The 22,090-nt window shown below is 42.4% G+C and overlaps 1 protein-coding gene and 1 long non-coding RNA gene across 2 annotated transcripts in view; one reads left to right on the top strand and one right to left on the bottom strand.

The window, feature by feature from the left end:
• The window catches only part of EFR3B (EFR3 homolog B), a 157,518-nt gene extending 155,078 nt beyond the window's left edge, over positions 1–2,440 (bottom strand). Inside the window, exon 1 of the mRNA XM_081944334.1 lies at positions 1,850–2,440. Coding sequence (XP_081800460.1) covers positions 1,850–1,856 — 7 coding nt within the window. The 5' untranslated portion in view covers positions 1,857–2,440. The remainder of the gene's footprint in view (positions 1–1,849) is intronic.
• On the top strand, positions 1,858–20,687 carry LOC309387650. Its single transcript, XR_014174637.1, has 3 exons — positions 1,858–1,959; positions 7,133–7,257; positions 20,587–20,687. It is a non-coding gene; the product is annotated as an uncharacterized lncRNA (long non-coding RNA).
• Positions 20,688–22,090: the final 1,403 nt, after the last annotated feature.

Here is a 22,090-nt window from a genome sequence, read left to right as displayed (position 1 = left end):
TTCTTGGTTCATAAAGAAGATGGTAATTGTGCTTTTACAGTTGCAAGATTCTATTAATGTAGCTTTTCAATAAAGTAGAAGTAGTTTATTTGGTTGTGTTTCCTATCTTTCCTTCTTACTAAGGCTGATATAATTAGAAGATCCATGCTTTTGTTATGAATCCATAAATTCAAAACAGTATTAGGACATTTATTATGTTACCTTTTTATTATATTTTCTTTCACAAAAATCCCTTCCAACCAAATGCTTTTTCCCCCAATAAAACAAGAACCGCACTCTTGAAAATCATCAAAGTACAAGACTATTTGTCCTCGGGTGAGATTTGCATATTCAGGAAAGTGAATCTTCAAATAAGATATGTGGATTAACAAAATTGAAAGATTTTATGAAATAAAACATAAAACAGCTTAACTTCCCCGGCACTTTCTAGTTATATTGAACTGCAACTCCTATCACCCAGCCCATGTCCATGTTGAGTGTGTGAGCTGGGGATAGTAATCAAACATGTCTGAAGGATGCCAATTTGAAAAGTATTGTCCAAACTTTTCATCTCTTCTATTTTATTTTCTTCCTTTCTTCAGTTGTTACTTTTCCTAGGCTGATAAAACCATGGAATTGTGGATCCTTTAGCTCAGGGGTGTCCAAACTTGGGAACTTTAAGACTTGTGGACTTCAATTCACAGAATTCCCCAGCCAGCCATGCTGGCTGGGGAATTCTGGAAGTTGAAGTTCACAAGTCTTAAAGTTCCCAAGTTTGGACACCCCTGATTTAGCTTGTTGAAACCAAACCCCTGTTCAGTGCAGGAATGCAAATCAAAGCATTTCTGACAGATTTCTCTCTAGGCTTCTGCATAACCACATTCAGTCACTGATTCCATTATCTTAATTGATACTTAGGAAGAGTTTTTCTACCTCTAACATTGAATTGGAAACTGTTGTCCTGCAACTGTTGTCCTCTCTTACACTGAGAAATAGGAAAAAATCTTCTTCAGAGACATTTGCAGAAGCTCCCTCTCTATTTTGACAAAGCTGTTATGTGCTTCCTAACATTACACTAGCTTTCCTCTCAACTTATGGGCCTAGTGTCATCTTCCTGATTCAACTAATGGTTCAAGTCTTTTCCTAGAAATAGTGAACAAAAATGCACACTGTAGCACAGTCTGGTGAATGAAGATCTCATCTAAGTCCATAGTTACTATCCTAATATTGTCTATACCCCTTCTCATGCATGAGGAACAATATAATCTTTACCGATCCTGAAAATATAGCTTGCTATGACGATGAGGAAGATGAGGAAGAAGAGGGGATGAGAGGACTTTGACTACAGTTTTATAACTGCAGTATCTTTACTGAATAGATGAACAACAAAGGAATGCATTCAGCTCCTTTGGATTTAATTCTGAGTCAGACATGCATAGAACTGTGTTGTCATGCTCTTATTTGCTGTAGCATTTTCATTATTATTTTAAGGGCTGCAATTTTTGTGAAAACTCAAAAGTACTGGACAAATAATAAACAATAGGTATCATGTTACATTCATAGTATCTACCCTAATAGGAGAATTACTAATTCTCAAATTAAAAAAAGGTATTTTCGATTGCCTTTAGAACTTTGTAGAGAAACATAAGCTGCTTCACCCCCATTGCCCTCTAAAGAACATACAGTCTAAACTAGACACACATTTCGTAAGGCTTTCTAAAGTGAATGCAATTTAACACGTTACTAAAAAAAATCTCAAATAGCAGTTCATAAGGATATAAGCAGAAACAATGCGTGAACATAGTTCAGCTCTGTTTTAGATGCATTGACCTATAGCAATCCATCCTCCCACCCCTTCTCTTTTGCTTACCTGTCATTCTGGAATCTAAGTATCTCTGTTTTCCTGTTGAACTTCAGTCTGACTAGCAGATGTCTGGAGATCTTGTCGGTGCTGAGGGGGATTTCTGAGAACAAAACCAGGTAAGTGGATGTTGTGTCACTCGGGAAGATCACAGACAAGCAAGGACTTGGAGTTGTCACTTAAAAGATGGCAGAGTTGATGAATATTCCTTTTTCAGGAACACGTTTCAAGATTCACAGCCAGCCTCTCGTAAGCAGTTCACACCCATCTGCCGCTGTTATGTACTCACATCTTCCAGATCATGTTGCCTGCTTCTGTATATCTCCTGCTCTGCTTTCAATAAAGGCTAGAAAACGAGGACTGGGTCGGTGTTCTCCCAAATTCATCTACCTATTTGGTAGGTAGATCAGAGGGATGACTCTTATTTAATTTCCTACCTGTTCTCTGCTCAAAGTGCTAAAGTCCCTATGACTCGCTCACACCCTGATCCTGAATGACTGCTAGCTACTCTGAGCTACTCTGTCACAGGCTCCAGAGTCTGAAGGAGTGTGTGATCCTTTGTAAGTCAGATTCCTCCCTCGACTGTCTGTTTTTACCTTCCTCCTGGGCTGCCCAAAATTGTTTCCATGGACACGGGCAGCAGCTGACAGTGGCAACAGGGGTCTTGAGGACTCTAGGAATCCATCCATCCATCCAAACATCAAATCGTCCTTCCAGGGCAGTGACTGGACAATGCTGAGCTTGCTCCAGAAGGCAAACTTTCAGTGAAATCCTGCTTTTTTTAAAGGTGATGAAGAAAGGGAAGAAATTGGCACCTAGACACAAATCAAGTCACTAGAAATTGGAGCAGAGTTTTAATATCCCTTGGGAGGTAAGCATCCTCAGAAAGTCAAAATTACCTGAACTACGATAGTCTCCTCCTTTGGAAGGTAGGCCCTAACAGAAATGGATGAGGCAGACAGATCTTCCAAGGAGATTGAATGCAGATTTATTATTAGCACAAGGGATATCTAAGAAATGCTGTCAGCTAATGCTGACCAGTTGTCCCTTCATATGCAAGCATTTGAAAGCTGGCAGCAAAGGCAGGAAGTAAATGACGGAGAGGGACATGTTCTGCTTTCCACTTTTTAAAAAAAGGCAGTCAACTAATCACGAGGCAAATCAACTCAGAGTATGAATTTCAGATAGTTACTTTTATATTGGATTGGTGGGACAAATGAAGATGGGGAAGATACCACCTGCTTAATTTGTTCGCTGAATAGTTCATTTCTGATTGTGGCAGAATCCAATCTGAGGCCATGATCTGAAGATAATGTTAGCATTCCTAATTTGGGGTGGACAGATGAAATTGGAGCTCCAGACTATAGGATCTCCAAATTCACCATTGCACAAATATTATGTGGATAATCAACTGAGATCTTGTCCAATCTCCTTCCCACCTCTCAACCTTATAGAAGCTCTCTGGAGAATTGAAAGCTTGCTCTAAGGCCACTAGTGAATCTGTAACTATGAACTTCTTCATAGCTAGTGTTGCTTTTAAACTTGTTCTCATTATTATTATTTTTGTAGAACAATGTTGGATGACCATAGAAGACATCTAGGCATAGCCATATTTCCATGTTTACCCAACTGTGAATTTGAGCCATCCACTATTTCTGAGGGCAAGGATGCATGAAGTTATCCTCAATCCAACCCTATCTTAGAAGTTAACACAAACACAGCTTATGTTTTCTGGCGCTACATAAAAAGTTTATTATAGAACCAGAGATGAAATAGTGCAAGAACAGAACTGTGTTTGTTTTTAACAGATGAAATTGACAAGAATTCTGTCCCTTCTAGCCCAAGTGACAGGATAAATGCTTAAAATTCCTTCCTTCCTTCCTTCCTTCCTTCCTTCCTTCCTTCCTTCCTTCCTTCCTTCCTTCCTTCCTTCCTTCCTTCCTTCCTCAAGAAGCAGAATCTAAACATGATAGGAGTTGTATTAATTATGATCCAAACCATCCCTTTGGCTAAAAAGAAGAATTTGATTGAAATCTGAAAAGGGGACTTCCGGTTCCGGCGGCTACGGCGACGGGCAAGAACTTTGCCCGCTCCCGCTCTTCGGTGGGCTTCCCCCGTCTTCGGGGGGGCACAGGACGCCCCGGAGAGGCGCCCTGCCGAAGGAGCGGCTCGCGGAAGGCTCTGGCACCGGCGGCGGCTGGTGGGGGCTTTTCCGCTTTGCTCCAGGCACCAGGGAGCAGTTTTGGAGGGCGCGCTTGCGTCTCGCCCCATGCTGATCAGAGAACGTAAAACTGAAGGAAGCAGCGGCGGTGCGGTGAGATGCTTCCTCTCTTCATCCCCTTACTTTTAAGTTAATGGACTTTTCAGTATTTTAAAAGTTAATCTTTCGGATTTATTCTTGGAGGAGCGGCTAGAGGGGAGGGGGATTTCCCCCCCCCCTTGGACAAGCGGCTTGTAAAAATTCTGCTCTCGCCCCCAGGGGAAGGAGGAGGGGGGAGAGCCAACTAAGGATGCCTCACCCCAGTAAAAGTGTTTTTCATGGGACTTAGTTCCAGAACTTATTGATGACCTGAGAACTTTTTGAACTTTTAAAATTTTTCCTATGCCTCTGAGCCCAAAGCTGGCAGGGCAAGATGGCACACTTCCGTTGTCTTCATGAACTGTGAAACCCGACTCCACCTTTAAAATTCAGGCTTCCGTCTTTGTCTCCGTGTCACCCAGAGGAATCTCTTGTGGATTGTTATTTCCTGAACTCTTTGGAGAAAAAACTTTCATCTATTACTAGATTGACTAAAGAAACTCCCACCTGTTTGGATCCTCTGCCTTCTGGACTCATCTGCCTGCTCTACTTCTCCAGCTGCCCAGTCTCTACACTGACTGATCTCTTTGTTTCATAAACCATGTCTTCAAAAAGACCAGCCCCTGGAAAACCTGGCTTTGCTACTTCTGCACCGACATCTGCAACATCCAGCCCTGCCACACAGTCAAAGATTACAGAACTGATGCAACCTAAGAGTACAGAGATGGATTTGCAACAGATGCTCCAGCAACTCATACAGGGCCAGGAAGAAATTAAGAAACAATTAAAAGAAATGAAGGAAGAAATTAAAGAGAACCAAGTCCAAATTTATAAGAACTCACAGAGACTGGACCTGGTGGAGGGTGGGGTGGCGGAGGCGAGAGGGGGGGTAGAGGCTTTACAGAAGGGAAACAAAGAACTTGACATCCAACAAATGAAAACAGAGTTTGAGAGAATGTCCTTTTATCTTAGATTTCAAAATGTAATAGAAGCAGATGGGGAAAATATAAGGGACATTATGACTAATATTTTAGCTGAATACATACATAAAGATAAACAGCAGATGGAATGGGAGATAGATCTGGTCTATAGAGTGAATTCAGCATATGCCAGAACACACAATGTACCCAGGGAGGTTCATATTAAATTCCTTAGGAAAAGCACAAGAGATGAAATTCTGGGTGTACAAAGGGGGCAAACATTGACATATCATGACAGGGAGATAACCATCCTGAAGCAGATCCCCCAAAACATTAGGGAGAAAAGGAAAAATTATTCGCAATTGGCGAATAAACTATACCAGAAGGGGGTGTGGTTTAGATGGTTGATGCCTGAAGGGATGCTGATATTCTGGGAGGAGACAAGAATCAGAATCAATACACCCATAGAGGCTCAGGCCTTTATGGAAAAAAATAAAGCGAACCTAGAAAAAGCAGAAGACACCACAATGGTCACACAGGACACGGGAGGGGCCGGAGCTCTGCCAGCGGGGGGTGAAGGGGCAACACCGAGAAAGCTCAGATCACAAAAATGAATAAGAAAACCACAATGTTATAAACAGACAGAAAGTTATAATGAAATTATATCTAGACTTTATATCATAACTACATAAATTGATTGAAAACTATTTTTTCTAGAATTAATATGCTGATTTTTTATGATTATGTATTAATGTTTTATATTTAGATGTATTCTATGAGTTTGGAGGGAGGGGGCGTCTGCCACACTTGCAACTGCCAAAATTTGTAACCATTCCACTTACCCTTTTCCTTATAAATGTTTTAAAAAACCAATAAAACTTTTTGAAAAAAAAAAAAGAAATCTGAAAAGGGATTTGTTAAACTTCATTCCTGGTAGAACGGCTTGACTTCAGAAGTTGTGAGTGCTCCATCACTGGAGGTTTTTAAGAAGAGATTGGATGGACCATTTGTCCGGAATGGTATAGAGTCTCTTGCTTGAGCAGTAGGTTGGACAAGAAGACCTCCAAGGTCCCTTCCAATCCTGTTAATCTGTTTCTGCAGTATTTCTGGTTTTCACACAGAAGACAAGCTTCTGAAGGCTGCATTGTGGAAAAACCCCAAAAGTCACATGGAGGACTTCCCCTTGGGTGTACATCACAGCCATTTTTAAAAGTAAACCAGAAAAAAAGGGGAAAAAAAGGAATGCTGTAGCAATTGCCACAAAGCTTAACACATTCCATAAATTGAACAAGAATATAAGTCACCACATTATAAAAATAAAGGCTCCCTCAAACTGTCCTTGATTCTTTGAGACTGCATGGACATCTCCATATAGTTTTCTTTGTAGTAATGCAGAGACTGTTTGCCATTGGCTTCTTCCAAGAGGTGTTTTCCAATCTAGCCAGAGGTGAAATCCAGCAGGTTTTGATAGGTTCTGGAGATCCAGTAGTGGAAATTTTGAGTACTTTGGGGAACCGGCAAATGCTGGCCCCAGAGTGGGGTGGGAATGGAGATTTTGCAGTATCCTTTCCCTGCAGTGGGGTAATAATGGAGATTTTGCAGTATCATTCCCCTGACACGCCCACAAAGCCACACCATGCTCACCAAGCCATGCCCACAGAGCCGGTAGTGAAAAAAATTGAATTTCACCACTGAATCTAGCCTTTAGCTTTGGGGTTCCTTGGTAATCTCCCATCCAAGAAATAATCGTCAGACCCTGCTTGGCTTTTTGAGATCAGCTAAGGAATTTTAACATGTTTAATTTTTCTTAAAGCTGTTAACAGTTTAAGCTATTTAAAATAATGTAATTAAATGATTTTAAACTGTCCCAGGGGTTCCATAAACTACTTTAGTGCATCAGCAGCAGTAACCAGAAACTAGGTAGTATTTCAATAAAGGCTTTAGAATGAAAAAGAAGAAATAGATTCAATAAAGCAGGAGCGTATCAACTTGCTGAATTAAAAGCCTGAGATAATAATAAGATGTTTGATGCCAAAAACACATATTTTTTTCCTCTATCCTGCTAACTCTCAGCTGGAACTGGAAATGCTGAAGGACTTCAGTGGATGATCGACAGATCTTCAGAGACACTTTAATGAGATCTCCTTCCATCCATCGACAACACAAAGGTACCAGCACACTTGGGTGCCACCTTCATTGTGAGTATTCTTATGCTTCAGAAACAAGCTTAGCAACTGATGCTGTCCCCATGAATTTATATTGAGACAATTTAAAGAAAGTGATTGGTAGAATCCTATGGAGCAAGGGTGTCAAACTGGCAGTCCATGGGTCGGATGTGTCAGACGCAAGCCACACCCATACCAGCTCCACGAAGAGAAAAATCATCGCGATATGTCACATGATGGCAACATGATGCTGCAAGTTTGACACCCATGCTCTGGAGTCATGTGCTATTAGGAAAAAACAACAAAAATGCTTTTTCTGAGGGACGACGTGAGATGTGACAAACAGCTGGTTCTTCTCTTAAAACCTGCTCCCAACCTAGCCAGTATCTATATCTGTGTATTCATTTATATATCTCTGTATTTGTATTTCTGAGAGATTGAACTTGGCAAGCAGAAGCTACCACTTCTATTCACATGGAAGAAGGCGGATTTACCAAACAAAGCATCCACCCTTTCCTATCTTATAGTAAAATTGCCTGCCTCCTGCAGATCAGGCATGGAAATGCTTGTGGCCTGCAAGGGGGTGGGGGGGAGGGAGTGTTCATTCTGCTTGGTAAAGCAAGAGATTGCCTACTTTACTAGACATAATGCATCCATGCAGTAAATACTACACATTTTGCCTCAGAAAGAAAGTGCATATCAGGTACTATGGTAGGAAAATGGGAGTGGTTACTATCTCGCTTTATTGGGCAGAATGCACCCTCCCCCCCTAGATCAGGCACTTCAGCACAATGGAGGTGATGGATGACTGTGCTTTTTGACAGATGTCTAGCGGCCTTCAAGAAGATGGCTGGTGATCTGTAAAAAAAAAAAAAGGCTGAAAAACAAGAAGGGAGAAGCAGCTTTTAGCTGTCAGTTATTCAATTCTCCTCACTTTTCCTGCCATAATAATTAGGGAGTTACATTGCTCTGCTCTGCTTATCACCCTTCTTTCAGACCAATAAAAGAAGTGGGGAGAACAAGATCTACCCTTAAAATAGCACTTTTTTTTCCTCCTGGCCTGGAAAACAAGCGACAGGCAGAATAGAAGAAGTACTAGGGACCAATTTAACCCCATTTCCCTACCCTGGTATCCATTTTGGAGAGCTGACACCATCCATCTACGATTCATGCTGAGAACGCACCAGAACCAGTTTCTTCATGAGGGAATTGCATGTTATATAAGTACAACTGTAAATGGGTTTAGCAAATATTGCAGATGGAGTCATTGCAGTGGTCGGATTAGACCAGGGGTGTCCAAACTTGGGAACTTTAAGACTTGTGGACTTCAATTCCTAGAATTCCCCAGCCAGCCATGCTGGCTGGGGAATTCTGGGAGTTGAAGTCCACAAGTCTTAAAGTTTCCAAGTTTGGACACCCCTGGATTAGACCTTAGATTTGAACTCACTTGGCCTGTCCAGACCAATCTTTCAGTAGAAGAGTATATTGACCCACAGAGCAATTTGTCTCTTGAGTTTTTGACTGGTTCATTGATTATAATAATTCACACATTTGTAATCAATCCTTCTCTATCAAATTCATTCAGGTTGCTTACCTGTACAGAACTCCATACAGGTAATCTCTTCCATACAAATCATGTAGTTTTGTTGTGGTCAATTATGGCTTTCAGAGTAGTTATAAAAGTACCATGAAGAACCAATCCACGAGTCCTGGACCAAATAAAGTGTTAGATCTGGGCAACGAGAGACAGACTGCGGACACGAAGTGACTTAACAGCTCTTTATTAGTAGTAGTAGTGATCCAGCTTGCTCTGTGGTCAGAGGGTTCCCCTTTTATAGGGATCGGGTACGCCCCTCGACCAATCAGAGGGATACCTGTTTCCCGCTGTAGTAGCGGACCAGAGGGGAGACTTATCTCGATATATGCTAATATCTAACACCCCTCCCCTCCTAGATGGAACGTTGCGGTAGGTAACATAGTCTTTTAGGTATGTGGGTGTTTGTCTTGCTCGGGAGGAACGTCGTAGTTCGGGTTGGTTTGAAGTGGTTGCAGGATCGGGTGCTTTTCCTGTTTCCCGTTCTGGAGGTCTTGTGCCTTCGTTGCTCGGGCGTTCAGGAGTCTGTTCGGCTGCGTTGTCTGGGGGTTTCTCTGCTTCGTGCGTGTTGTCTTGTCCCACGCTTGGCTCGCCGGCGTCGTCGTTTCCTATGATGGGGCTTTCGCGTGGCTGACTTTCTGTAGACAGGAAACTCTCGTCTTCGTTTCGAAGGTCGGAGTGTGCTAGGCGACCCCGAAGTTGATCGATGTGCCTTTTCCAGTTCCGCCCATCTTCTAGTTCCAGCAGATACGATCGTGGACCCGTGATGCCAATGACCTTTGCCGGCATCCATAATGTTCCCCCTGCGTAGTTGTGGGCGTATACTGAATCCCCTACTCTGAAAGACCGGATTTTGCTTGTAGAGTCTGGGGGAGCCGTGGCAGAGTAATTCGGGTGAAGCCGGTCCAGGTGAGACCGTAGGCGGCGACCCATGAGTAGTTCAGCGGGGCTCCTACCCGTTGTTGCGCTTGGGGTAATGTGCTGAATTAGGAGGTAATGGTCAATGCGTGTTTGCCAATCACCCGGACCCATCCTAGCGAGGGCCTCTTTTGCGAATCGCACCATTCTCTCCGCCTCTCCGTTTGATGCTGGATGGAATGGCGCGACGAGGGCATGCCGAATTCCCAAACCTGCTAAAAATGTTTCAAACTGCATGGCCGTGAATTGGGGCCCGTTATCGGATACTAGGAGATCTGGCAGGCCATGGGTGGCGAAAAGTCGCCGTAGAACCTTTATGACTGCCTCTGCCGTGGTTGAAGTCATTAGGACTACATCTAGCCATTTTGAGTATGCATCCACAACTATAAGGAAAGTCTGACCTTGGAATGGCCCTGCGAAGTCGATGTGTATTCGCGACCAGGGTGCTTTGGGTTTCTCCCATTCTGTGGCGGGCGCTTCCGGGGGTGCTGGTCTCGATTCCTGGCATGGGTCGCAAGTGGCCACCCACTCCTCTATTTCTTTGTCCATGTTTGGCCACCACACGTAACTTCTTGCTAACGCCTTCATTCTAACAATCCCCGGATGACCCATATGTAAAGCATCTAATACATTTTTACGTAAAGCATACGGAATAACAACTCGATCCCCCCACAACAAACATCCCTGTAGCACTGAGAGCTCGTCCCGTTTTGACCAAAACATTTTGAATTCCGGGCCCACATTTCCCTTCGGCCACCCCCTCCAAACCCAAGTTTGAACTTGTTTTATTAAATTGTCTTTAGAGGAGAACCTTGCAACATCGTAGGAAGAAACCGGTCCCGAATCCAAACAGTCAATGAGCAATACCGGTACTTCTGGAGTGGGGTCTGGCAGAATGTCAGGTAATGGGCAACGGCTGAGTGCGTCTGCGTGTCCAAGAGTGGAGCCCGGTCGATGAATCAATTTGTATGAATACGCAGCCAGGAAAACAGTCCACCTGGTCATGCGAGGAGAAAGGGAGACCGGAGTGGGGCGGTTTCCCGCCAGAAGTCCCAACAGCGGTTTGTGATCTGTGATCAGTTCAAAATCGCGGCCGTAGAGGTATTCGTGGAAACGCTTTACTCCCGCTACGGCAGCCAGCGCTTCCCTGTCCATTTGGCTGTAATTCCTCTCGGCCGATGAAAGAGTTCTGGAGTAGAACGCGATGGGTGCTTCTTTTCCGTCGGGCATCCTGTGGCTGAGGACTGCTCCAACTCCGAAAGGTGATGCGTCGCAGGTCAATACCAGCGGTAGGGTCTGGCTGTATTGAACAAGCAGTGAGTCAGTGGTGAGCAGGCGCTTTACCCCGGCGAAAGCTGCAGCTTCGGATCGTCCCCATTTCCATGGTGCGTTCCTCTGGAGTAGACGGTGTAGTGGCTCAGCAACGGTCGCCTTCTGCCTCAGAAAAACGCTGTAGAAGTTAAGTAATCCGAGGAAGGCCTGCAACTCGGTCTGATTTCGTGGTGTGGGGGCGTCCTGGATCGCCTTAATTTTCTTTGAAGTGGGGTGTATTCCCTGACCATCGATTCTATAACCCAGGAATTCTACACTAGGCACTTTAATTTGGCATTTTTCTTTTTTAAGGCGGAGACCCTTTTCTCTGATTCTGGCCAAAACAGATCTGACTCTTTTGTTTAATTGCTCCTCATTTGCAGCGGACACCAAGATGTCGTCAAAATAGGGGACGACTCCTGGTATCCCTTGCAAAAGTCGTTCCATGACGCTCTGGAACAATCCTGGGGCAATGCTTACGCCGAATTGTAGCGGGTTGCATTTGAATGCTCCTCTATGCGTCACTATAGTTTGGGCCTCCGCTGTGGCGCTATCAACTGGCAGTTGCTGGTAAGCTTGTGCCATGTCTAATTTTGCAAATACCTTTCCTGGCCCCAACGAGTGCAATAAGTGCTGTACTACAGGCACAGGATATGCGCTCTGTTGTAGCGCGACATTAATTGTGCATTTATAGTCCGCGCAGATGCGGACTGATCCGTCTGGTTTGACTGGGGTCACGATGGGCGTTTCCCAGCGCGCGTAATCTACCGGCTCAAGGATTCCTTGCTCCACTAACTTATCTATTTCCTTATCTATTTTTGGGCGGAGTGCAAAAGGCACTCGTCTCGGTTTAAGTCGGATTGGCGCCACTTTGGGGTCTAAATTGAATGATATTGGTTTACCCACATACTTACCAAGACCGGGGCTGAACACATCCTCGAACTCCTTAAAAATCTGTTCAGCGCTGCTGTTTCTCACGGCGTTGATTCCGGTGACTTCTAACCCCAGGGCTTCAAACCAATCAAGCCCCAGAAGGTTCTGCAATGGCGCGCTGGCGATGGTCACGGGCAGCTGGGCTTCGATGTCCTTGAAACGGATGTGGAATGTGCCTTGGCCCACGATGGGGACTTGGTTCCCCTGGTAGTCTCGTAGCAGGACGTCTGGAGCGCGTAGTTGGCTCTTTCTGAGGCTAGGGATAGCCTGTTTCATGGATGCCCATGAAATGATCATCAGGGTCGATCCTGTGTCAACTTCTAGCTCGCAGGGTGAGCCCTCCAAGAGGACTGTGACTCTCAGCCTTTTTGGCCGCTTAGGGCGGACCTGATGTATTGTGGTGAGATACGTTCGCAACTCCTCTCTCTGGGTCAACTCTATCTCATCGTCAACATCCTGAAAATACTCTCGTTGAGCGTCTTGATAGAACGCTCTTTCAGCTCTTTGTGTGTATTCTCTCTGGGGATACGCTCGCTCAACTCCTTGTGAGTAATCTCTCTGGGGATACGCTCGTTCAACTCCTTGTGAGTAATCTCTCTGGGGATACGCTCGTTCAGCTCTTTGGAAATATTCTCTCTGGGTAAACACTTGTGGATTTCTCTCTGGGCGCCCTTTTTGATTTCGCCAAGCCCCTGGGTTGGGCTTCTGTTGGCGGTACATGGGTGGCTGCCGTGAGGCAGGGACTCCGCTCCGGCACACTCGTGCGATGTGCCCAAGTTTGTTGCAGTGCGAACAAACAACGTTCCTGAACCTACAAGTAGACCTGGGGTGATTCCCTCCGCAGCTTGCGCAGGGCGGCAAACGGGATCCGGGTCTCCCCCCAGGCCTCAAGTGACTGCTCTGCATCAGGTGACTGTCCTCGAACTCGGGATTCTCGAAGTCGGGGCTTGTGTCCTCGTAGTGAACTCTGGCTTGTCTTGGTGCTGGCTGGTTTACGTTGGCCCCTCGTTGTATGGTCACTGATGATTTCTCCGCTGACTCTGACGCTCTTGCTTCGTTTAACGCTGTCTGTAGGGTTAAATTCGGGTTTGCCAACAGCTTCTTTTGCAAAGAAATGTCTCTTAACCCACAGATGAGCTGCTCTAAGATGTGCTCTTCCAAATCCCTGTATTCGCAGTGAGTTGCTGCTTTTCGTAGGGCTGCAACATATTGATTGATGGATTCTCCCGCCTTCTGGGTCCTCATGTTGAATTCCTTGCGGCAGACATGGCGGGAAGGTTTTGGCGCGTAATGAGTTTGCAGAGTCTGTTGCAACGTCGTCCACGATACTGCCTGTATTGGAGTAGGCGCGGTGAGGTCTCTGGCCGTATTGAAGACTTCCTTTCCGCAGTAGCCGAGGAAGATGTTTTTCTTCCTCGCATCGGTGATCCCCGTGTATTCGTTCGCTTCGAGGAAACACTCGAAACGAATCATGAAAGCTTCCCATTCGTCGTTTGCTGGGTCGAAAGGAGCGGGGGGAGCATGCATCGCCATCTTCTCAGTTTGAATTTGCCGCGCTGCGGTGATCTGAGATGGCTGTCAGAATTACTGCCGAATTCCTGGGCTGGATCAAATCCGGAGATTCTGGAGGTAGCGTTCTTCGTCCTATCTGTCTCTCAATCCCATCCTCGTCGCCAATGTTAGATCTGGGCAACGAGAGACAGACTGCGGACACGAAGTGACTTAACAGCTCTTTATTAGTAGTAGTAGTGATCCAGCTTGCTCTGTGGTCGGAGGGTTCCCCTTTTATAGGGATCGGGTACGCCCCTCGACCAATCAGAGGGATACCTGTTTCCCGCTGTAGTAGCGGACCAGAGGGGAGACTTATCTCGATATATGCTAATATCTAACATAAAGATTGATTGCTGCTTTGATATATATTTTTCATATATATATATGAATCTGTTTCAATGACACATGACATTCTCACAGTCTGAGTTCTTAACTACAGTTTGTTGAGTAAATCACAATGCCTAAGCAGATCTCTTTCTGATGCTAGCCCAAACAGTAAGCAGTTGTCTTAACATGGCATCAATCTCCCAGTAGTTGAGTTCTGGAAAGTAGCAGAGAACTTTGTGTTAAGCTTACAACCTATTTAAGCAATCTTCATGTCATTAAGGAGGATGTGATTTAGAATCCTATAAACCACAAATAGGCAACAAGATTGGCAAGGGTATGTTTTTAGGATATGCACTGATGTAAGTAAATACTGCAGATGCTTGGTCTCAGTTTAGGAAAAACAGCTGGCCTTGGAGTGCCATCTCCTGGATATTTTGTGTTCCTGCTGTCCTTGATGGCTGCTGGAAAAGAAAAATGCATGATAAAAATATGTGAATCTATTAATTTGGGTTACTTCATTTTTGCAAATACGTCAAATTCATTTAATCACCATGATTTTTAAAATTAGAATTAGAATTATTAAAATTAGAATTAATTAAATACTTTTGTATTTTAAGGGAGCTATGTACATGTATTTTAGAGGAGACATCTATTGCACATTTTTTTGCAATTTTGCCTAGTGGTGAAGACACCTCCTACTCGGAAGATTGAGAGTTTAATCCTAAATAGCAGCAGATGTTTCTGTCCTAGGTTGCAAAGAAAAGATATCTGTTGCAAACTCTGTGTGCTATTAGGAAGGCCATCCGGCCAATAAACACTCAACTTCATTCAGTTGCCTGACTCTACCGCAAATTAAAAGATTACAGACTCCTAAAAAGGAAGGGGTCGCCCCCTGAAATATGACAGTTCTATATATTATGTCCATGAATATATGCAGTTTTTACCAGATCTATGATCATTTTTAAAGGACAGTGAACTTCATGGCAAAATTTGAGGACAAAGGGTTTTGAATGATAATAACATTTGGTTTGTGCTTTAGTTAGAAAGGAGAAAATGACATTATATTTAAATGCAAATTACATAATTTTCTCTGCAGTCGCTAATCCATGGGTCTGTGATAACTGATTCTGCTTTCCACTTCCATCTGTTATCCAGTGATTCCAAAAGTGTTTGATTGGATTTTATGAATTTGTAAGCAGTTTAGGGTTTTGAGTTCTCTTCTACATGTGTTCATTCTATTATCCCTTTTCCTTGGAGTGATCCATAGATTATCTACTGGCTAGAAGTTTCCCTTCCATTGAAAAGATAAAATATTCAAATGCATATTCTTAAACTTTCTGCTATCTTAACTCATTTTTTTCCTTAGGAGGGTAACCTTCTGATCCCATCATTTGTCTGTTTAGTTCACAAGACCAATACAATACAATACAATAGTAGAGTTGGAAGGGACCTTGGAGGTCTTCTAGTCCAACCCCCTGCCTAGGCAGGAAACCCTATACCGTTCCAGACAAATGGCTATCCAACATCTTCTTAAAGACTTCCAGTGTTGGGGCATTCACAACTTCTGGAAGCAAGCTGTTCCACTGATTAATTGTTCTAACTGTCAGGAAGTTTCTCCTCAGTTCTAAGTTGCTTCTCTCCTTGATTAGTTTCCACCCATTGCTTCTTGTTCTGTCCACAGGTGCCTTGGAGAATAGCTTGACTCCCTCTTCTTTGTGGCAACCCCTGAGATATTGGAACACTGCTATCATGTCTCCCCTAGTCCTTCTTTCTCTTAAGCTAGACATACCTAGTTCCTGCAACCGTTCTTCATATGTTTTAGTCTCCAGTCCCCTAATCATCTTTGTTGCTCTTCTCTGCACTCTTTCTAGAGTCTCCACATCTTTTTTACATCGTGGCGACCAGAACTGAATGCAGTATTCCAAGTGTGGCCTTACCAAGGCATTATAAAGTGGTATTAACACTTCACGTGATCTTGATTCTATCCCTCTGTTGATGCAGCCTAGAACTGTGTTGGCTTTTTTGGCAGCTGCTGCACACTGCTGGCTCATATTTAAATGGTTGTGCACTAGAACTCCAAGATCCCTCTCACAGTTACTACTATTGAGCACGGTACCACCTATACTGTACCTGTGCATTCCGTTTTTGTTGCCTAAATGTAGAACCCTACTCTTTTCACCATTGAATTTCATTTTATTAGATAGTGCCCAATGTTCAAGTTTGTCAAGATCCTTCTGTATCTTAAGCCTATCTTCTGGAGTGTTGGCTATTCCTGCCAGCTTGGTGTCATCTGCAAATTTGATGAGTTCCCCATTTATTCCCTCATCCAAATCATTGATGAAGATGTTGAAGAGTACTGGGCCTAAAACAGAGCCTTGGGGTACTCCACTGCATACTTCCCTCCATGTAGATGCAGTTCCATTGAGGACTACACGTTGAGTGTGGTTGGTCAGCCAGTTACGAATCCATCTGGTGGTGATGCTGTCTAACCCACATTCTTCTACTTTATCTAGTAGTAGGTTATGGTCTACCTTATCAAAAGCCTTACTGAAGTCCAAGTAAACTATATCAACGGCATTCTTCTACTTCATTCTCCTTACGCAATACACATCCAGGACTTCTAGTTGGATCCAGGAGTTAATAGATGAGGCCTGGATCCTTTCTGCAGAGCTTCAGGGAAAGTAAAGGCAGAACATTTGTCCTTTAGCATTCCCAATTTGTTCAAAGATGCAAAGAAGTGAGGCTGAAATATTTGGTTTACACACTTTGGGGTTGCAAAAGAAATGCTGGTGAGCCAAATGTATAGCACTTTTGAACTAGCTAGTCTTAAGCAATTTGGGATATTTGTTGCCAGTGGGCACACCAATCACAGATGGTAACAGTATTAATTTCAGTAATGATTGCATAGATTTACTTATTCAACATTACAAAACAATTGCTCCTTAGTTCATTTCTCAATTCCAGCACAACATAGTACATAGAATGTCAGAGCTGGAAGGGACCTTGGAGGTCTTCTAGTCCACTCAAGCAGGAGACCCTATACCATTTCAGACAGATAGCTGTCCTGTGTCTTCTTAAAAGCCTCCAGTGATGGAGCATCCATAACCTCTGAGGCCAAGCCATTTCACTGGTTGATTGTTCTCACTTTCAGGGAAATTCTTCTTAATTCTAAGTTGGATCTCTCTTTGATTAGTTTCCATCCATTGTTTCTTGTCTTGCTTTTGGGTACTGTACTTTGAAAAACAGAACCCCCACTTCTTTGTGACAGCCTTTCAAATATTTAAACACTGCCATCATGTCTGGTCCTTCTTTTCCCTAGACTAGCCATACCCAAATTCTGCAACTATTCAACTTATGTTTTAGTTTCCAGACTGTTCAGAGAGATCACTGTCTTCTCAGGATAAGCAAGGCAGAATCTGAGTCTTGATAGGATTAAAGGAATGTTTCCTAGTATTTTCCTGTTGTAGAGAGGTTGCATGTTTATATTCGTATTAGATAGTAGCGGAAAAACTAAAAACAAAATGTCAACTCAGAAAACAGTTCATTTAATCTTATTCACCATTCTTCATCCGTACATAGTGTTCGTACTCCCATGATACATGGTTAAATTTCATTTGCCATTGGAGCAATGGGTCACAAGGCCCTATCTGCCTTTGGATTATTTGCAATAGAACTAGGATGGCCAAGCCATCACTGATAATCTGAGTAGAATTGATAAGAGAATTTTAAATGAAAAGAAAAATGGAATGAGCTAGTTCCTCCTCTCTAATTTTTGAAGTACAAAACAGAATGGTGCATTTGATTTAACTTCAGATTCCAACTTTCCACAAAGTGTCCATGCCTCAGAATGAGATGTTTGGTTGTTGATTGTTGGGTCATGTTTCTTGTGTGGTCCCAGATGTTCTTTGCTTATCTTTGACACAATAATGTTGAACTGGAGTGGAATGTTTTCTCATCCACTCTGCCATGACTTTTTTCATTAGGCATGTTTTCAAATGAACAGGTCTTTCTGACATGACTTTTTGTTAAGCTGACCATTAGCCACATATTGAATAAATTCCCACAGATTACTTTTTGCTCAAATAAGATACTCCTAAATTTAGTCAAAGAATATATGCTTCTGGATTTTGACTCACAATTGTTCAGATACCATTCCAATATCCCCCAATCTCACTTTTTGCCCCTATGATTTAATCTTTGAACATTTTGATTAGCATTTGAATGAAAAATGTAACTACCTACAATATTCAATAGAAAACTGCAGAATGTGTTTCACCAAATCTAGGGCATAAAAGAGCAGGCTTAGCTCTTTAATATTCATGTATATGCATATATGGTCCTAGCGGAATATTTTCAGATGTAGAGAAACGTTAATTCGGAGATCCCGCATATAGCATCCATGGCTACAGTGGGCCTCTGTGCAACTCTTTTGGCGTCTGCCAGGTACCAAAATACCTCCTTATAATTTTTAAAACTATATTGCATTTTTTTTAAAAAAATAGGAAGATGTCTCTTAAAGAAAAATGCCAATCTGCATCTTCACCTTTATTTCTAGGACTGCAGGTTGGCCTCCAATGACTCCAGAGCTTTTAAAAAAACTAATAAAAACACGCATTTACAGGACAATTCTTTATTTAGAAGCATGCATATCTGCCCAGAAAGAAAGGAGAAAAAAATGTAATAATATGAACTTTCTGGGAAGTGAAGGCAGACGGACAAAGCTATACCTGCCATGGCAATTATTTTGTAAAGGGGCAACAGTTGTTTTACTAATGTACCCACATATTGGTTCTGAAAAAAACCCCCTACCTATTATATGGTTGATGAATACTGTCCTCCATGGTCCTGTTGGCTGGGGTTGCAAAAGATACCTGTTCCCGCTCTCTCTCTCTTATACACTGAAATATTAGTCTCTAGAGAACAATAGTCCTGTCAACCAGGAACTTCTTGTTTATTCCGTATTTTGACATGGGAATATTGATAATTCAGTGGAGTGTGCTGAAGTCTTTTGCGGTGCTTTTCACTGTATGTTATGCATGAGCTGGGAAAAAAGGGCATACACACAATTGTGGGAGGTGAGGTGGAAAAGAGAAGAGATTCTGTTTAACCAAAAATGATTCACAGGTGCCATGGATTTCAGTAGTGAAAAAAAGAAAAGAACAATCCTGGTTTTAGTTTCTCTGCTTTGTACCCCAGGTCTTCCAGTCACTCAGAGCTCTTTTTCCCCCCTTTGACATAAATATTTTGATCTTTTTCATTCACAGAACAATCCATTTTCTAGAATACCAATCATCCTGTGGGAATAGAGGAGGTGCATATGGTGCGATCTAGAAATCATCTGGATTGCAGTCCCAATTTTTACTTATTTGAGAAGAAACTACAGGATTGTAGCTCAGAATGGGGAAGAGTGCAGAGGACATCCCAAGGAATTCACATTCAGTAAATGAAGGGGGAGAGATAACCATTTTAGAAGAAAAGATGGAAAAGAGATTGGTGATTATCTTTGCAGAAATGCTGGAATGCAACAGCATCTCATGACTGGCCTCAGGTGATGCTGTTTCCCACACCATCCTATATTTTCCTCTATCTTTCTCTCTCACACAAATATCCCCCTTCCTCTTTTCCTTTGCCCCTGTTTTTCACCTTACGCCTATTCTGCAGCTTAGGAAGAACAAAATAGATGAAGAGAATGTGTGTTTTCTTGCTAGCTTCTCAGCAAAAAATAAAAAACCAAACCAACCCCCCAAAAATGCACACAATGGCTTAGTCACAAAACAGGGATGTGGAGAACAACAGGATTAACATAAATTAACAGAATTAACAGAGTTGGAAGGGACCTTTGTATGTCTTGTAATCCAACCCCCTGCTCAATCAGGAAACCTTGTACCATTTCAGACAAATAGTTTTTTTAAAAAAAATTATTGGTTTTTTAAAACATTTATGGGGAAAGGGTACAAAGGTTCATAAAATTTTTTGGCAGCTCCCGTGCTAGTGGTTGAAGTCCCTCCAAATCTCATAATTTTTTCAATTTTGAAAACAACATTTAAAAGATAAGCATAAATAGAATTCTTACATTATATCAATCATGTGTTCAATCATCTCATTCTTTATCACTTTCTAGTATATCAACAATTACAATAATTTTTCAAATACATTTATTTTTGTGATCTGAGCCTTTTTGATATTGCTCCCTCTTCCCTGTCCCCAGATGGAGCCACATCCCCCCTCCCCCATATCTTGTACATTGCTGCATTTTTCACCACCTCCCTTATTTTCATCCTCTAGGAGAGAAAAATGTTTTTTAGTGAAGGCCTTAGCTTCTTCCACTGTGTTAATTCTAGTTCTGTTTCCCTCCCAGAAAATCAGCATTCCCTCTGGCAATAACCATCTAAACCAAACTCCTTTATTGTATAGTTTCTTTGCTAAGGAGGAATACTTCCTCCTTCTTTCTCTATTTTTTTTCGGAATTTGCTTAAGAATGGTAATTTCATTATCTTGATATTTTAATGGTCCCTCCCTTTGGGCCCCTAGCACCTCATCCCTCGTGGTCCTCACAAATAGTTTTTTTCAATCTCTTGAATCAATGGTCAATGAAGGGTCTTATGAAATTGTATTTTCCTATCTGTTTAATTGGTGGGTTCTTCAAGATGAATAGGAGTGAGGTGGATAGTGTGTATGTTTGTGTATTTGTGGGTTTGCTTCTTTGTTTATTTCCCCCCCCCCCATAGCACTGCTGAAATGAAACCCAATAAAAAGAAGAAATGTCTGGCACAGGAGGAGCACCGAAAGTCCCATAACCTGTTCCCCACATGTTCTGGAGAGTGATTGGTGAGTTTTATTGGGTGGTGATACTGGATGGGAGGGGAAATGAAGTTGGCTAATCATTGCCCTGGAATTGTTTTTCATTAGGAAAAAAAATCTGTCAGGGGTAGCAACATTGTCCAGCCTTATTACTGAGAAGCAGCAAAGGTTCTACTGTGGTTGCAGGCATTACAATATCTTTCAGTTGGGTGAAACTCACAGGATAGGCCATGAGGAACAGAATAATAGATCTGGAAGTAATCTTGGAGGTCTTCTAGTCCAATTCTCTACTCAAGCAGGAAACCCTATCATTTCAGACAAATGGTTGTCCAATCTCTTCTTAAAAATCTCCAGTGTTGGTGCACCTAAACTTCTGGAGGCAAGTTGTTACACTATTTATACAATACAATACAATAGCAGAGTTGGAAAGGACCTTGGAGGACCTTTAGTCCAACCCCCTGCCTAGGCAGGAAACCCTATACCATTTCAGACAACATGGTTAGAACATTTAATTGTTCTAACCATCAGGAATTTCTTCTTAGTTCTAGGTTGGTTCTTTCCTTAATTAGTTTCCATCCATTGCTTCTTCTCTGCCTTCAGGTGCTTTGGAAAATACATTGACAACTTCTTTGTGGCATCCTCTTAGATATTGGAACACTGCTCTCTTATCACCCCCAGTCCTTTTTTCCCTTTAAACTAGACACATACAATTCCTGCAACTGTTCTTTGTATGCTTTAGCCTCAGTCGCCTAACCGCCTTTGCTGATTTTCTCTGCACTCTTTCTAGAGTCTCAACATATTTTTTATATTATGGTGACCAAAATTGGATGTAATATTCCAAGTGTAGTCTTATCAAGGCATTATAAACTGTTATTAACATTGCTGTTCTGTTCTGTTCTGTTCTGTTCTAAGGAACAGTCCTTAGTTCATTCTGTTGGGATTGTCTACATTGACTTGTTGTAGATATCTAAAAAGTCATACATCCTTTGCATCACCACCACTTGATGTTAACTAGTGATGTTCTGGATTGAATTTTGAATCTTCATACATAAAGCAAATGCTGATAAGTTACATCTCCCCTCATGGATTCAACTTGTTAGGACATGTTTTATTTAAACTTAGTTTATTTAATACATTAACACTGGCTGGTTTTGCACTGCATCCTAAGTCATAAATTGTGGTCTTTTAAACACAGAGGCTAGAATTGCATTAAATAAACCACAAACTGGCTGTGTTTTCATAATGCACTTAACATCTTTACTGAATTGTCTGGATTTACGCCATACATTGAAATGAACTATTAGTTAGCCAAATGGGTTGGGGTTACAGAACACACTATACCACAAAAATGTAACCTAGATTAATAATTTCCACACTATCATATTATGCAAAGCTGCTAGGTCTTTATTTGACTTGATAGTTTGTGTAAAC

The sequence above is a fragment of the Natrix helvetica genome (assembly GCF_964273705.1).
Source record: "Natrix helvetica genome assembly, chromosome: 2".
In the NCBI taxonomy this organism is placed as follows: Eukaryota; Metazoa; Chordata; class Lepidosauria; order Squamata; family Natricidae; genus Natrix; species Natrix helvetica.
The sequence above is the reverse complement of the archived record's forward strand: the minus strand, read 5'-3'. Positions and strand labels throughout refer to the sequence as shown.